This window comes from Ursus americanus, chromosome 30 (genome assembly GCF_024610735.1).
Source record: "Ursus americanus isolate L20-20 chromosome 30, mUrsAme1.1.p, whole genome shotgun sequence".
Taxonomy (NCBI): domain Eukaryota; kingdom Metazoa; phylum Chordata; class Mammalia; order Carnivora; family Ursidae; genus Ursus; species Ursus americanus.
Genome location: NC_142156.1, coordinates 15,226,791 through 15,243,097, shown reverse-complemented (window position 1 = coordinate 15,243,097; position 16,307 = coordinate 15,226,791). Strand labels below are relative to the sequence as shown.

General features: G+C 50.6%; 1 protein-coding gene across 4 annotated transcripts in view; it reads right to left on the bottom strand.

The window, feature by feature from the left end:
- Positions 1-5,246, bottom strand: part of SLC8B1 (solute carrier family 8 member B1) — a 33,350-nt gene extending 28,104 nt beyond the window's left edge. For 3 of the 4 annotated variants that reach the window (XM_087857324.1, XM_087857326.1, XM_087857325.1), the window contains exons 1-3: positions 5,074-5,246; positions 4,561-4,708; positions 3,144-3,396 (exon numbers count right to left, since the gene is read on the bottom strand). In XM_087857324.1, the coding sequence (XP_087713450.1) occupies positions 3,144-3,314 (171 nt within the window). In that variant the 5' untranslated portion in view covers positions 3,315-3,396; positions 4,561-4,708; positions 5,074-5,246. The other variant, XM_087857327.1, reaches the window with a different exon arrangement.
- Positions 5,247-16,307: the final 11,061 nt, after the last annotated feature.

The following is a 16,307-nucleotide window of genomic DNA, read 5'->3' as shown; positions in this document are numbered from 1 at the left end:
AAAAGTGGCAAAAACATCGAATGACCCTATGAGCGAGTAGATTCGCTTCTGGGTTTATACCAAAAACAGAACGGAAAGCCAGGTCTCGGAGAGAAGACGTGCACACCCGCGTTCCCGGCGGCACTGTTCGCGATCAGCAGAAGGGTTAGAACCAAATCCAGGGTCCCTGATGGATGAAAGGATGAGCCAGAGTTGGCATCTCCATCCAGCGGACCATCCTTCAGCCTTCAGAGGAAGGGAGCTCCAACACACGCTACAACACGGGTGAACCTTCTGGGGAACCACAACAGGGAACGCCATGCTCACTGCACAAAGCAACAGACAAGCACCCACTCACTCCATGTACAGGAGGTGTCTGGGCTGGTCAAATCCATAGAGACAGAAAGCAGGGGCTGGGGGAGGAGGAAGTGGGGAGTTCTTATTTACTGGGGATGGAGTCTCGGTTTTGCCAGATGGGAAAGTTCTGGATGCGGATGGCGGTGACGGCCGTACAACAGCGTGAACGTGCTAACGCCACTGATCGGCGCGCTGAGAAATGGTTCACCGAGGGAGAACTGTAGGTTATGTTGGTGAATTTTAGGTTATGTATATTTCACCCTAATTTCAAAAGAAACCGCTTTGTCAGATTGCGGCTCCAAGATCCTTCAGCCCTCTGTGAACTTCCACCAACACCACGCAGGGGGTGAGATTTCTGGATTCTGAGCCCTCTGGCCATCGTCCAAACCCTGCTCAGTGGCTCTCTGCCGATGCAACACCGAGCCTGTTGTACTTATGGCACCTGGCGTCCCTTCGGCCTGGTACCCCACTCCTTCTTTGTCCCCGTGAATCCACATTCATCCTCCAATCCTTAGTTCCCCCAGATGCTTCCTCCAGGAAGCCTTCCCTAACTGCTTCCAGCGTAGGGTGGATCCCCCAGTTATAAATTCTCATCACTCCAGGTCCTCTCCTTCTAAGCACTTACGTGTTTTGAAATCCCCAGTTATTTGTAGGATCATAGACTTGTTTCGTGTCTACCTCTCCCACCAAAGTCTTGCACAGTGCCGGGCACACAGTAGGTCCTCATAACTGTTTTGCCACACACTGTGCTGGCCACCATCTCACTCAGTCTTCATGACAGCCCCAGGAGGTTGGTACGATTCTTTCCACTTTACAGATCAGAAAACTGAGGCACAGAGAGGCGAAGTGACGTGCCCAAGGGCACACACCCCACCATTGCTAGCTGGTTTCAGACTCAGCTCTGCCTGAAAATTACTAGTTGAACTTCCTGGGGAAACAGCCCAACTGGGCAGGGGTAGCCTCCTCTTCCTGCCTGCCCTCCTTCCCTCCTCCCCGTCCTCAGGGTCAGCCAGGGAGGATGCAGGGAGACGCTCCCACCCCAGCTTGTCTCCCCAACAGCAGAGTGAGCCAGCACATCAGGTCCCCCAAGTCAGCCTCCAGCCCCCGAATTAGCCCCCATCCCAAGGGGGTCATGCCCTGCCCCAAGGCCCACCAGCACCTGTCCCCAGCTCTCTGCCGTGGGGTGGTACAGTTATAGTGGCCCTGCTCTGAGTCTGGGGTGGGGGACTTTTCACCTCCTCCCCATTCCCTTCTCATCCTCTTCCCCAAGTCACTTAAGGACACCTGGGAAAATAGTTGGCTCTCTTCTGGCTCTGGCCAGTTTCCCCTCCCTACACTTCAGCACAGAGATGTTTATATCCATCTCGAGGGGTTTAGGGGAGAATTTGTTGAGCCTGACACAGGGCTGGCCTGAGTGCTCAGGAACTCAGAGATTATCTGGCACAAGCCACAGATTACTGCAGTTTTCCTACCCCCGGGGAGCATGCCCCTCCTTGGAGAGGTAGCAGTGAATTTTATAACCGCAGTAACCATAAACCACTTGCCCTTCTGTAAAATAGGTGTAATTATCCGGTCAGCCTCAGAAGGTGAGCATGAACGAACTCTGCAGCCACGCTAAGTTGGCGTGGGCACAAAAAACTCTCAGCCCTTCAGTGCAAGAGGGAGTGATGTGTTCTTCCGTTCCCCTGGGAACAGGGGAGGGCGGGAACCCCAGCCCCCTGCAGGTGAAGGGGACTCCGGGGGGTCATCATGAGCAGTCCCCTGCCTTCAGTCTTTAACTTGGGATCCACCATGACCTCTCCTCTGCTTACAGACATCAAGATGGCATGATTCAAGTCCCTGCAGCCTGTCTCAATGGCCTTTGGGAAGAAGACTTCCTGCTTCTCACCCAAGGGTCCCCATTTCTCCTCCCTCCGAACATCTAAGTCAACAGCACCATTATCTCCCCAGAAATCTCCTTTCTTCCACCACTATGCCCTTTCCTCTAATCCATCAGTACGTCCCACTCATTGTGCCCCCAACATTTATCTCAAATCCTTCCATTCCTTTCCTATTCCCCACAACCACCACCACTCACCTAGAATAGCTGCAAAGCCCCCCACGGGTCTCCCTGCTGCCACCCTCACTCCTCTCAATCCATTCTCCCCAGAGAAGCCAGAGAGCTCCTCTAAAGACATAAATCAGACTTTGACATCCCTCTGCTTAAAACTCTCCATGAGCTCCCAACTATTGTAAACAAATATCATCTCCTAGCCTCAGCCCCTAAGGCCTTTTGTAATCTGGCCACCACTACCTCTCCATCTTCATCTCTTAATATCCTCTCCCTCACTCACCCTGTTCCAGCCATTCTGGCCTCCTCACTGCTCCGGGGACATACTAAGCTTGTTGTTGCCTCAGGGCCTTTGCACTTGCTGTTCTCTGCCTGGAAAGTTCTTTTTCCAGATTTTCCCAGATGCCTGTATAAGTGACTTACTTTTTCCATTCAGGGCTTGGCTCAGAGGTCATCTCCTCACAGAAGCCACCTGTGACCACCCACTCTGAAATATTTGGAAATACACCCTCCCACTCACAGCTCCCACCCGAAGAGGTCATTTGCAAAACACTTCACATCTTACCACCTGAAATGTACATGTTTGCTCCATTGTCTGTCCTCCCAGAAGACTGTTGGCTCCATGAGGGCAGGAATTTTTGTCTGTATTGTTCCCTGGTATACCCCAGGGTTCAGCTCAGTGCCTGGCACATAGTAGATGCTCAGTAAATATTTGTTGATTGGTTGAATGCACCCACACCTGATGCCAGCTTCCTACCTGGATGTTCACATCTTCCATGGGGGTCTGGTTCACACCTGAGGCTGAAAACTGGGGGCCAATGTGGGCCCCTGTAAATGGGCCCCTGGCCCCAGACACTGTCGCCACCATCAGCAGCCCCACACACAGCAAACTCAGCACCCGGTGCAGATACAGCTGTCTGCCGGCCATCAGACCCCGCGGAGCCTGGCCCTCACTCTCCGCTTTCCCTTCCGCAGTGTTTCACTTCCAAACAGCCAGGCACTCCAGGGGCCTGCAGAGAGTGAGGTGAGAAGGAAGGACAGTGTCACCAAAGAGCCTAGGCCCCAGCAGGAAGGGACTGAAAACTTTTTCATTGAGGAACTGCCCTCCCCACTCACCCCACCAAAGGAAAGCCAAGTGTAGAAACTCATTCTGGATGGAGGCTCTTTGGAGGGCCCCAGGGCCCCCACTCAGTCAGCATGCAGATCAGCTATGCCCTTCTTCCTAAGTACCCCCATAGTGTCTCCATGGAGACGCAGGCCTCTCCCACCCACACCCACACCCTAGCCTGAGACTGGAATATCGGGGCTGGAAGGAGGAATCCTGGGACTCCGGAGGAGATCTCAGCTCGGGGGACCCAGCTGGGGGAAATCAATACAGGAAGTGGGCAGTGGTGGGGACTTGGCTCAGAACAACAAAAACATACTTCTGAGGGTGGACGTGGCCTTTGGGCCACCAATTTGAGACGACTAAGCAATGCTGTTCTGTGTCTTCCAATGAGCTAAGCACTTATCACAGATGACCTCATTTAATTCCCGCAACTGGCCAAGAGAAGGTATTCTTATTATTTCCATTTTACAGACGAGCAAACCCGGGCACAGAGCCACGTCTGCGTCCTCACTCAGCCACTGCGCCTCACCTCTCTCATCCAGTCCTTGGGACAACCGTGGAGATGACGTCATTGCCCCCCCCACCTGTCTTGCAGAGAAGGGAGCTGGGCTCAGAGGAGTTCCCTAACCTGCCCAAAGCCACAAGGCAAGGAGGTCACAAAGCCAACAGCAGCTCCTCGGATGGGGAAATCAAGGCCCAGAGGGAAGTGAATTGCTCAAAACCACACAGCATGTTAGCAGCAGAGCTGAGCTGGATTCTAGCACCTGCCTTTCACCTCAACACCAAGACGAAACCAGCTTCAATCCTTCCAAAGAAATCAAACTGGGAGAAAGCCCAAGTCCTTGGCGCACCAATTGCCTTCTTTCGGCTCTGCTACAGGTTGTAGATGAACGTGTTTTGGTTTTGCCACCAACGGAAACAACGTCTCCAGAACACGTTATTTTTCGGTAATTCTTTGCGCAGCTATTTCTCAACGCCCTGACAGGGCAGGAGTGGGGAGGAGGCTCCAGAGGAAGAGAAGGAAAAGGAGAGGCAGAAAAGGCCTGTCCCAGCTCTCTTTTCTCACCTGTTAACTTTCCCCTCTCCTGTTGTTTCCGGGAACGTGGCACCGATTTGGAACCAGACACTCCAGGTTTCCAATTCAGTCACAGCCACTTAGGAGCTGCGTGGCCTCGGGGAGGTCACTTCACCTCTCTGAGCTTCTGATTCCGCATCTGCAAAATGGAGACAAATGCTGGCCCATCGGGGCATACAATAAGAGCTCAATAAATGCCTGCATCTCCGGTCTGCCTCCTTCCTCTCTGCTGCCGATTTCTGGCACTCATTCCCAAGGGAGCATTTATTGAGCGCCTTCTGTGCGCCTGTCCGGAGCCCTACGTTCAGAAGATCTGCAGTCCTGCTAGGAAGCGGCGAGTACAGGAAGTTGGGGCTGCAACCCCATCTGCGGCTGCACTTTCTAGGTAGGAGACCCCGGGAACGTCAACGTGCTGTTTCCCAATCCTGGACGGATGTTGAGAAGTTGAAGTCCGGGTGCCCGGCCCTCAGGCGGCGCCCTGGCGGACGAGGAGGTTCCCCTTACCTCGCGCCGGGCCTCGGACCCGCCAACTCCGAACCTCGACCCCGCCGGGCCTTGCGGCCTTCCCGGTCCCCCGCCGCCAGCCGGCGCTGGCCGACCTTGCCCCCACCCGTCGCCGCCGATCCCCGGGCCCAGCCGGTGGCAGAGTCCAGGGTACTTCCAGGCTCTGCCCCGGCCGGTCCCGCTCCGGCCCAGCCCTCAATGGCCCCGCCCAGTAACACGCCCCCGAGGCTGGGCCCGCCCCCTCCCTTAAAGGCACAGGCTCCCGCGAGGTCCCTGGACTGCCTTCTTTCTTGCAGTCCGGCGGTTCTTGCCGGTTCGGCTTGTGCCGCTAAAGCAGAAGCTGAGAGAAAACTTGACGGCTAAAGACAGCAGGAGGCCGGAGAGGGGGCAGTTAGAGGATGAAACTAGGGGTTTTATTCCCAGATGCCTCTGGGAATCGGCGGTGATAGGGGCGCTTGAAAAGGCCCTGCCTCACCCACAAATAATCGGGCGTCCTGCCTGAAATGCCTCTGTTCGCGAGACCTCCTGATTAGGGTCAGCACTCCCACTCGTAGCATCGCTTTTAAAAGAAGAATATGGCAAATAGATCAAGACCGCGGCGTCGGTGTTGCACTCGTACCCTCTCCCCGATTCCCAGCCTCTGGGGAGGTTCGGGTCCCCGCCGTCTTTCCGCGTGCTGGGTGACAGGGCAGCGGGCTGGAAAACTGGGGCTGACGTCTCCTCCCGGGCTCAACCCGCCCCGGCTCCTGCAAATGCCCCTGCGACGCCTCCGCCCAGCTCTCCGGCCGCCCCGCTTCCCCATCACCTGCAGGCGGCGGCCCCACTCCCAGCGGGAGTTCGGGGCCCCTCAGCGTCCAGCCCTCGCGCCCCTTTCTGACTTCATCTGGTATCCCCGCCGCCAGCCCCTCCCGCCCTGGCCCGGGAAGGGTTCCGCATTCCCCGAGCACCCTGCTACTACTCACACACGGCCGGCCGCACCTCTGCTCCTTCTGAGCTCTCTGCCCAGGATGCCACACTTCCTTTTCCACCCAACAAACCTCTTACTCATGCGCCTGGCCCAGCTCAAACGCCCGTCCTCCGCCCTCCCCTGCCAACCTCCATCGCCCCCACCCTCCCGGGTCCTTACCTTCAAAGAGAGCATACCTCTGGTTCCCCACTCCGGGTCGCATGACACTGTAGCCAGAGCATGTTATATTCGGAATCTCAGAGCGTGTAGTTTCTGTGCAAACACTCTTTGAGCCTCACTTTCCTTCCCTGAAAAATGGGGATGATAATAGTACCTACCACATGGGGTCTTGCAAGATGAAATTCAACACTGTGCGTAAAGCCCTGGGCCCCATGCCTGGTGGCTGAGTAAATACTCCCTCCATGGAAGCGTGGTTGCAGCCATTATTCCATGAATCCTGCAATATAGGGACTGACGTGCCTGATCCCCCATCAGCGGGGAGCCCATCAGAGCAGGGCCAAGGCCAAGCTCACCTGCATGCATGTACCAGCAGCCAACACAGGGCGCCCACAGCTCGTGTCTGTGTGGGGCAATGACTGAGCCCGCTCTGGGAGCAGCTGCTCCCCAGGCCACCCGCGGCTTTGGGAAGTAGCTCCAAAATTGCTGAGTTTGGAGCCAAAGTCCTTCCCTGAGGGGCCCTGACTGGTACTCGGTGGCCCCGCCAGCATCGGAACTCAATGTCACCATCCTAGGTCAGCTGGGCGAGCGGATCACTATCTCCTTGTGTCCCAGGGCAGTTGGGGGGGGCGGGGGAGGACATGAACGTGTGTTGGGACATCCCAGGAAAGAGCCAAGGGTTTGGCTTTTCCAAGGTAGGAAAAGAATCATGGGGGACAGAGAGGGGAGACAAACAGGGCCTGGGACACAACCCCCCCGCCATGGTTCTTGCTCTGGTGGACAGTGTTCTGGGTGAGGGCCAATTTCCCAGTCTGGGAAAGGTCATTTTGACATCACAGAGTCGTCATAGGAGGACCTCAGAAGTCACCCAATCCAGGTTCAGATCCTAACTTTGCCACTTACCGGCTACTTGACCTTGGAAAAAAGTCATTCAATCTTTTTAAGCCTCAGTGTCCTCATCTGGGAAATGGGGTTAAGAACAGCACCTGCAGGGGGGCGCCTGGGTGGCACAGTCGTTAAGCATCTGCCTTCGGCTCAGGGCGTGATCCCGGCATTGTGGGATTGAGCCCCACATCAGGCTCTTCCGCTATGAGCCTGCTTCTTCCTCTCCCACTCCCCCTGCTTGTGTTCCCTCTCTCGCTGGCTGTCTCTATCTCTGTCAAATAAATAAATAAAATCTTTAAAAAAAAAAAAAAAGAACAGCACCTGCAGGGCACTCACAGGACTGTAGTCAGGACGCACTGAGATCATACCTGTAAACCCCATAGCCCGCAGTCCGGTTCTTGTAACAGCTGGATACACGGAAGCTGCCGGTATTACTATTATCACTGTCATCATTATTGCCGCGGGTAGAAGGACCCGACACACGGTCTGACACACACAGTAGATGGAAATGTTGGTTGTGAATGAAGGATTTCCTGCTCGTGTCAGGTATCTATGCTTGCCATCCTCAAAACAACCACATTTTACTATATATCGGGGTTCTGTCCATCAAGAATTCGGGAAGAGCTCAGCTGGCTGGTCCTTGAGCGGGTCTCTAATGTGCTTACGGTCCAGCGGTGGCTGGGCTGGGGCGGCCAGGAGCTGCCTGGACATTCCTCTTTCTACATGGGGTCTCAGGGCACCTGCATGGGGTCTCTCTGCGTGAGCTGGTCTTTGGGCTTCCTCAGAGCATGGCGGCCACAGGCAGCCGGACTCCCCAGATGGCATAGCCAGGGTCCGGGGCAGCTCAGGCTATGTGTAAGGGTTCCAGGGGACGAGGCAGCAGCCACATTGCCTTTTATGACTTGGTTGTGGAAGTGACACTGTGTCACTGTGTCACACCATAGGCACAGGTCCATCCAGATTCAAGGAGAGGAAATAGACCCCACCTCTCAGGGGGAGATATGTCAAAGTCATGTCATAGGAAGAGTGTGTGATACGTGAGCTCTCAATGTAACTAGGTCTGGAAAGTACGATCTGCTGCCCTCGCCTGCTCCATGGATGACTGATGGTGTGTATTTAGCTGGCGGGCACAGCAACAGAGGGGAGTTATATTTTGGAGGCAGGAGGAAAAAGGACCCTCAAATCCCACTGGGTGGACAACTGCCTGCAGCAGCACATGCGGGCTGGTCCCGTCCTCAGCACCTTATGAACAAACCCCAAATGAATAAAAATAAATAAGGACTGTTTATTGAAGGCTTACATTTGCAGCGAGGGTTCACATGCTTGTCCCATCTAACAGCCCCATGGGGTGAGGGCTACAGTGATCCCCACTTCACAGAGCAGGCAAATTGAAGTTCAGGACATAAAGGGACTCAACCCCAAGGCACCCACTGGGAAGTGGCAGAGATGGGACTTGCACCTAAGTCTGTGTGACCTCAAGCGAGTCCCCTTTACCATCCTGAGCCGAGCATCCTGAATCACTCAAAGGTAAGGCCAGCTCTGCCCAACACCCCAGTTCAGGAGGCCCAGGGCATGGCAGCAGTTCCAGGAATAATGCAGGTACCTCGGGAACGTGAGCAGAAGTGGTAAGGCTTGAAGGGGTACGCCATAGAGGAACCAGGGAACCAGAAATTTCAGTCTTAGCCAAAGAGGCCCAGAGACTTGGAAAGTTCCTTCAGGATGCCTAAGTCTTACCTGCAATCAGTCCAAGTTCCCTCTTGATCCTAGCAGCCCTAGGAGGGAGCAAATGGTCACATCACACCTACTTACACCCCCCCAGGGACGTGGCACTCACTACCTATCATGGCAGCCAATTACAGAAGTGCTTTCATTGGCATTGCCGGGGGAGTCTCCATTGGAATAATCCTTCTAGAAAGTGAGTTGGCAATTGATAGCTGTCCACCTTAAAAGCCACAAAAACACATGCGTCTTTGCTCCAGAGCGTTTCTGAAGTGAAGAAGAGAAGACGTGAGCCGTGCTGTGTGCACGAGTGTTCCAGACAGCCACCTCTACAGTGTGCAACAGTGAGAAACCCCTTAATGGTCGGGCAACAGCAGATAGGGTGGACGTCTCTGGGATCTCCTCGGATCTCCTGGGAACTGTTGCCATGAGGTCATTTCACGTTCTGTTTTTCTTTCTCCTCTTCCATTGCCGCCTCCTCCTTCAGAGAGAGAAAATCTGCTGTTCTAGAATGTCCTCGCCTGAGCTCCAGCACTGCCTCGTGGAAGCGATTTAGATTACATGCGACGTGCAGAACTGAGAACTCTGAACTGAGAGAAGAACGGCTGAGGCCAGAGAACAGTGCACCCCAGCTCCGTGCTTTTCTGCCTGGTGCCTCCCGACCATCATGTTCCAGAACGCCTTCCTGTTCCTGGGGGACATCTGGTTCACCTCCAAGATATTCCATATACACTTGGCTTCCTCTTCCGATGGAGGCTTATAATTTATCTGCTTGCTTGCTTTGTTTTTTGAAAATGTTGAAAATTTATTTTTATGTTTTTTTAGAGAGACCTTGAGTGGGGGAGGAGCAGAAGGAGAGAGAGAAAATCTGAAGCACGCTCCATGCTCAGCTCGGAGCTGGACACGGGGCTCGATCTCATGACCCCGACATCAGGACCTGAGCCGAAATCAAGAGTCAGGTGCTTAACCAACTGAGCCACCCAGGCGCCCCTTTTAAGATGTTTTATTGTGGACTATATTTTATATGCAAAATAGGGCAAAATAGTTATTTATTTACAGTTAAAATAATAAAATAAACACATAAATGCCCTCCATTCAGGTTAAAAAACAACTTTATCAGTACCTTAGGAGTCCCTGAAATTATCATCAACTTGACTGTGTAAATCATTCTCCCATCATATGTATAAAACTTTCTTTTGTTTCACATATATATGAAATATACATATCATGCATATATGTCTTATTTCTAATGTACTTTATTTGATACACATAACAATATAGGAAATTGTTACATATTGTTATATATTATGTATACATATATATGTTATAATGTATATTATAGATATATTACATGCACATGTATGTATTTATCACTATATAAGTATTCCTAAGTATTCTCTGCCTGTCTTTGAACTCTACGGAAATTGAACAGTATTTTCTTTTTTTTTTTTTTTTAATTCGACAGAGAGAGACAGCCAGAGAGAGAGGGAACACAAGCAGGGGGAGTGGGAGAGGAAGAAGCAGGCTCATAGCCGAGGAGCCTGACGTGGGGCTCGATCCCGTAACGCCGGGATCACGCCCTGAGCCGAAGGCAGACGCTTAACCGCTTTGCCACCCAGGCGCCCCGAACAGTATTTTCTATATTCTTCTGCAACTTCTTTCCTATACCATTCTGTTCATGGCCTTCAACCCTTTTGTCCCATGTGCCTTCAATTCACACGTTTTCAGTGCCGTGTCATCGTCATTGCATGACTGGGCCAGGGTTTATGGGATGTTTTTCTGTTGATGGCTGTAGGTGGGTTGTTCCCAGGGGTACTGCTACCAATGACATCTTTTTGCACGTCTCCTGGTACATGTGCGAAAAAAATTTTCCTAGGGTAGGGTGTCAGCCAGTCTTCAACCAGAAGAACAACCAGGAGGAGATTGAGACTCAGTGATGTATTGCAAGGAGTGAATTTACAAGACTGTTGGGGGCTGGTTGGGTGAGTCCAAAATCCAGAGGGCAGGCTGGCGGAAAAGTCTTGGGCATGAGCCATCACGAGTAGAATTTCTTCTTTGGGGAAGCGTCAGCTCTGCTCTTAAAACCTTTCGAAAGATCGGATCAGAGCCACCCAGATGAACCAGGATAGCCTCATTTGCTTGAAATCAACTGATTATGGACTTTAATCACATCTACAAAATTCCTTCCCGGCTACCACTAGCTCAAAGCTTGACGGAACAACCGAGGACTATAGCCCAGCCAAGCTGACATATAACCATGCCTTTCATGGTCGTAAACCAGGAAGCGGGACTGCTTGGGCGAGAGCAAGGAGCGAGGTGGGAAAAGAGTCACAGTGTGCGTTTTTACACATGATATCATTCCATCTGTTTCTTTTGTTATCAGAAGGGCAGAAAGAATGGCTGTTGAAGTCTGAAAGCCCATTCAATAAACGATGAAATTCATTCTGCCCTCCTACCCCTTTCTAAGGATGCACCACCCCTCTACCCCGCCCCTGCCCTGCTCCAGACAACCAGTTAAGAGCAGGTGCATGCAACTATATGCCTATAGGTATCCCAACTTTGATTTCATTAAATTTTTATAAAAAACAGATTAGCGATATTGATGTTATTTTGTAACTTGCATTTTAAAAAATTAATAACATTTTATGGGTGTCCCTCATGCCAGGACACTTAAGTCTAAAATCATTCTTTATAATAGCTGCTTAATAGTCTGTTGGACAAAGAAAGGCACCGTAACTTTACAAACACTCCTGCACGGGTGGGCGCTTGCTGGGCTTCTGGGTTTTTGCCCCCATCCATAAACAGCCTTGCAGACATTTCCTCTGGTGCTGCTGCTTTTATTTCCATCAGACAGAATCCCAAAAGCAGAAGGCAGATTGACGGGCATGCGTATTTTAAATGTCAAGAGACGCTAGCAGCAGCTATTTCCCTAAGACGCTGTAGCGGTCCACACTTCCACCAGCAACATCCGATCAGCGAATAGCCATTCCCTGCAGGCTCACCAGCACTGATTTTTGACAATTTTGTTAACTCTTGCTAACCCAATGGGAAAAAAATCTGGGAGGGGGGGATTACTTTCTCATCATTGCTTTAATTTGTATTTTTTCCCCTGTTGGCAAGGCTGGCAAATTTTCAGAGGCTAGTCACTACTTGCATTTTCTTTTCATGAACTGCTGGCTCACGTCTTTTGAATATTTTTCCATGGGGCTCTCGCCACTGTTGCCAGTACAAAAGGGCATTGCGCAATCAGTTTTGGTGAGACTCTGTGCATGCGAGCCCTGCTCGTTTTTGGACCCCTGATTTGGCGTGGATAAGAAGTACGTCTTGGATCAGCCAGACTCAGGACTTACTTGGGTTAGTCCCTGGGGGATGTTGCCTCTCCTCTGGGACGCTGGTTCTCTCAGGGGTCTTGGGTCTCTTAGGCTTGTTGCAAAGATTGAAGGCCTACGTGCACATCAGACGCTTGGGATTCCCAAGCGCTCAGCTGGTGGCTGTCGGCTGTTGTTATCAGGGGTGGAGTCTGCAGGAACACAGAATTGCTCCGTGGTCACACGCAGCACACCCAAGGTGACTGGTGGTGGCCATGGGGGGGGGTGTCACATGATGCATGGGGGGGTTCAAAGGCCCTGCACTGGGACAATGCTGTCACAGCAGGGGACCTGCCTAACACGGACTGGGCATCGCGGAGCCTGACTGGTGTCCTCTCTGGCTGGGGAGCCCTGCTTTCTTGGCATGGATAGCTGCCTTGGATGGTGGGGACGTCGAAACTGGCTGTGATGAGGGGAAGACCTGGATAGGGGCCAGGGTGTGGCGGACAGGCCAGGATCCTGAGACATGAGGTCTGCCCCTTCTGGGGGGCACAAGGAAGTGGCATTAGGAGGCAGGACGGGAGAGGGTCCCATTACTCCCAGGCTTCTGTAGTGCCCAGGACGATGCACAAACCTCTGCACAAGCCTATATGGTAAAAATGATTATTAGCCCCTTTTCACTGGGCTCAGAGAGGTGAGGTCGCTTTCCCAAGATCACACAGCCGGCAAATGACAGAGTTGGGATTTGAACCCAAGTCTGTCTGAATCCCCAACTCCATGCTCTAACCATGACCGAACACTGTGGCTAATGAGAATGCTATTGCCCTTGCTTCCAGTTGGTCAGGCCACAGTGGGCACTTGGACCAAATGCCAGTGTGAAGCGTCCCACAGAATTCTCGGTGGAGCAGTGTCAGACAAGTACAGTATACTTAGAAGGCGCCAGTGCTGAGGTGTAACAGTGACGAGCGCCACCAACTTTCAGCTCTTACTTAACCCTGGTAGCCCTACGAGGTAGGTCCCATTCTCGGCTCTTTTTTAGAGATGGCCAAACCGAGGCACAGAATGGTGATGTCACTTTAGCCAAGGACCCCCGCCCAGCGAATGAGGGTTGGAGTGGAGACATAGGGCCCTTTCTGTCTGTAACCAGGGCCCCTGCAACACCATTTGGAGGGAGGCAGGAAATGGTTGGTATCAGACCTGAAAGGGTGGGAATTGGTGGAGTGCGCCCTCTGGTGGTGGGCACAATGGGCAGCGTCCACAGTACCCCCCACCCCAAGCTGAATTCAAATCCCTGTTCTGACATTTCAAATGACCTAAGCAAGTCATTTTACCTACTAGAGTCTCGGTTTCCCCATCTGCCAAATAGGAATAGTAATAGTGGGGGCTTCTCGGGTAGCTGTGAGGATTCGGTAACAGAAAGGGTTCACTGGTTATGATTAACACATGATAGTGATGACAGGTAACAGTGCCAAGGGAGTGATTCCTTCCTTTCCAGGGATGGGAAGAGAGCTGGAGTGTCCCCTTGGGTCCAGCTCACCAAGGGTAGGCAGAGTAGGGGAAGGGCACCCTGGAAGCTTTAGAAAGTCATTTTGGGGCAAATCAAGGACCATCCTGTGATCGCGTGCCACATTCTCTCCTCTTTCACTGGCCTTCTTTCTGTTCTTCCAAGGCCAGGAAGTCTCAGAGCAGCCTGCTTCCCACATCAGGACTGTAACCACTTTCTACCTCTTGGCTAATCTCCCCCAAACCCTGTCTTCCTCACTGTCTTCACTCCCCAGCTCAAACACCATCTGTGGCTCCCCATGCTCCCAAAGCTCACTGTCCACCACCTACCTTCAACCTACCCTTTCAAACCGCCTCCCTGTCCAATCAAAACAAAGGAACCTTGTCAAAATACTAAATCAGACCATGCCTTACTCTGCTCCAAACTCCCCTGCGGAGAAAAGTTTTGCAAATCTTTTATCTGATAAGGGACTTGTATTTAGCATCCGTACAAAACTGCTACAACTCAATAATAAAAAGGCAAAATAATGCATTAAAAACCAGGCAAGGGATCTGATTGACATTTCTCTGAATAGGCATACAAAGGGCCTGGAAGCATATTGTTTGTCATTAGGGAAGTGGGAATCAACACTCTGAGATATTACTTCACACCCCAAAGGATGGCTATGGCTTAGAAAGACAGATAATAACAAGTGTTGGAGAGGATGTGGAGAAAATGGACCCTCGTGCAGCGGTGAGAACGTAAAATCGTGCCACTGCTTGGGAAAATGGTTTGGCGGTTCCTCAAAATACTGAACATAGAATTACCATACGATTCAGTGTATTAGTCAACTCGGGCTGCCGTATCAAAGCACCTCATGGCTTATCCAACACACGTTTATTACTCACTGTTCAGAAAGCTGGGAAGTCCAAGGTCAAGGTGCCAGTGTTCTTAGCTCGGCCTCATGGGTTTTATTTAATTCAGTCACTATTATTATGCTCAAAGTGTCCTGGTTTTAACCACTGGGAGCCTTTTCATGCAGGCTCCTGCCCTTTGGATATAGCTCCATCCTTCTCTGAGTAGCTCTGTGGTTTCAAGCACAAGATGTCCCAGGCTCATCTTGTACGTTCCGTGGCTCAGCCCTGAAGTTAGCTTTTTCTCCATGGAGTCCCGACTCACTTTGGTGGATCTGGGCACAAGGTGTGCTCCTTATTGCTGGGGTGTCATTGCCCCTGGGGCTTCTAAATTGGACAGAGCAGGGGAATGTGTATGTAGATTTCTCTGTCTAAATCTGAAAAACCATGAGTTCATGCTGATACTTCCAATTCAGCCCACTGCTACAATGACCTTCCGAGACTTCTAGCTTTCCAGTATCTGTATGTCTCTCGGTGACAAACCTGGATCCCAAATCAGAATTACATTTATTCCTTTGCTCAATCTCACACTACACAGAGGATCGTTTCAGAATACCACTTTGGAAAAACAAACTCATGAGATGGAGTTTAAAATTCCTGCAGTGTGGTTCTGTGATGTATTTGAAATAAATCAACTTTGTTTGTCTCTGCTAGCATTCCTTTTTATGGATTTTCCCCATACTGTTGATTTGAATGTTTTTTAACTATGCAAAATATCAACACATTTCCAAAAGTCAAAACCGTACAGAAAGAGAACACTGTATGTTAATGATACTGGAATTTTTTTTTAAAAAAGGAAACTACAAAAAGATATCCTGATAGACATGTCATTCTGTCTCCTAACCCTTCTACTCCTTTCTCACCCACCTCCTTGGGGAACTAATTTCAGTAGTTTGGGGTTTATCCCACCTGTATTTCCTTTGCAAAAATTAGAAGATTCAAGTACATTTTATCTCCCCTTCTTTCTTACAAAAGATAGCATACCATATATACTTTTTCACACTTTGCTTTTTACAATGAACACTATGACTTAGTAATCACTCCAATCCAGTTTATAGAAAACTTCCCTATTCTCTTTTTTAACAGCTGTGTAGTACTCCATTGTGGGGCGGGTCCAGTTACTCAATGACTCTCTTACATATAAGCATTAGGGTGTTTCCAGTATTTTAAAATTACGAACAATGCTGCGGTGAACAAACTTATGTGCAAATATTTAGGTGGAATTGCGGGATCAGAAGGTAAATGCATGTGAAGCTTTTTGAGACACTACCTATTTCCCCTTCATTTAGCGCACCTACCAGCCATGTATGTGTGTCCATTTCCCCAGGGTCATCAAGAGAGTATGTTGTCAAGCTTCTTAAGTTTTTCTAATCCGATGGGTGAGAAGTCATTTTTTTTCAAGTTTTTTGAAAAGTGGTACAGTTTCTGTGCAGTCTTCATCCAGCTTCTCCCAAAGATAACATCCTACATAACCGAAATATAATGATCCAAATCAGGAAATTGACATTAACACCTCACTTTTAACTAAATTATAGACCTTATTCCAATCCCACTAGTTTTCACATGCATTCAAAACTTCTGGTGTATATTTCTATGAAATTTTATTCTCAATGTAGCTATAATTTGCATTTCTCTTATGGCCAACGAAGTGAGCATTTTCCGTAAGTTTAAGGATCATATTTAGATCTTTTTTTCATGAATTGTTTGTTTGTATTTTATGTCCATTTTTCTGTCTGGTTTTCACATTTCCATCCCCCCCCCCAAATTTAAAGAGTTCCTCATATATTAATGATATTAGCTTT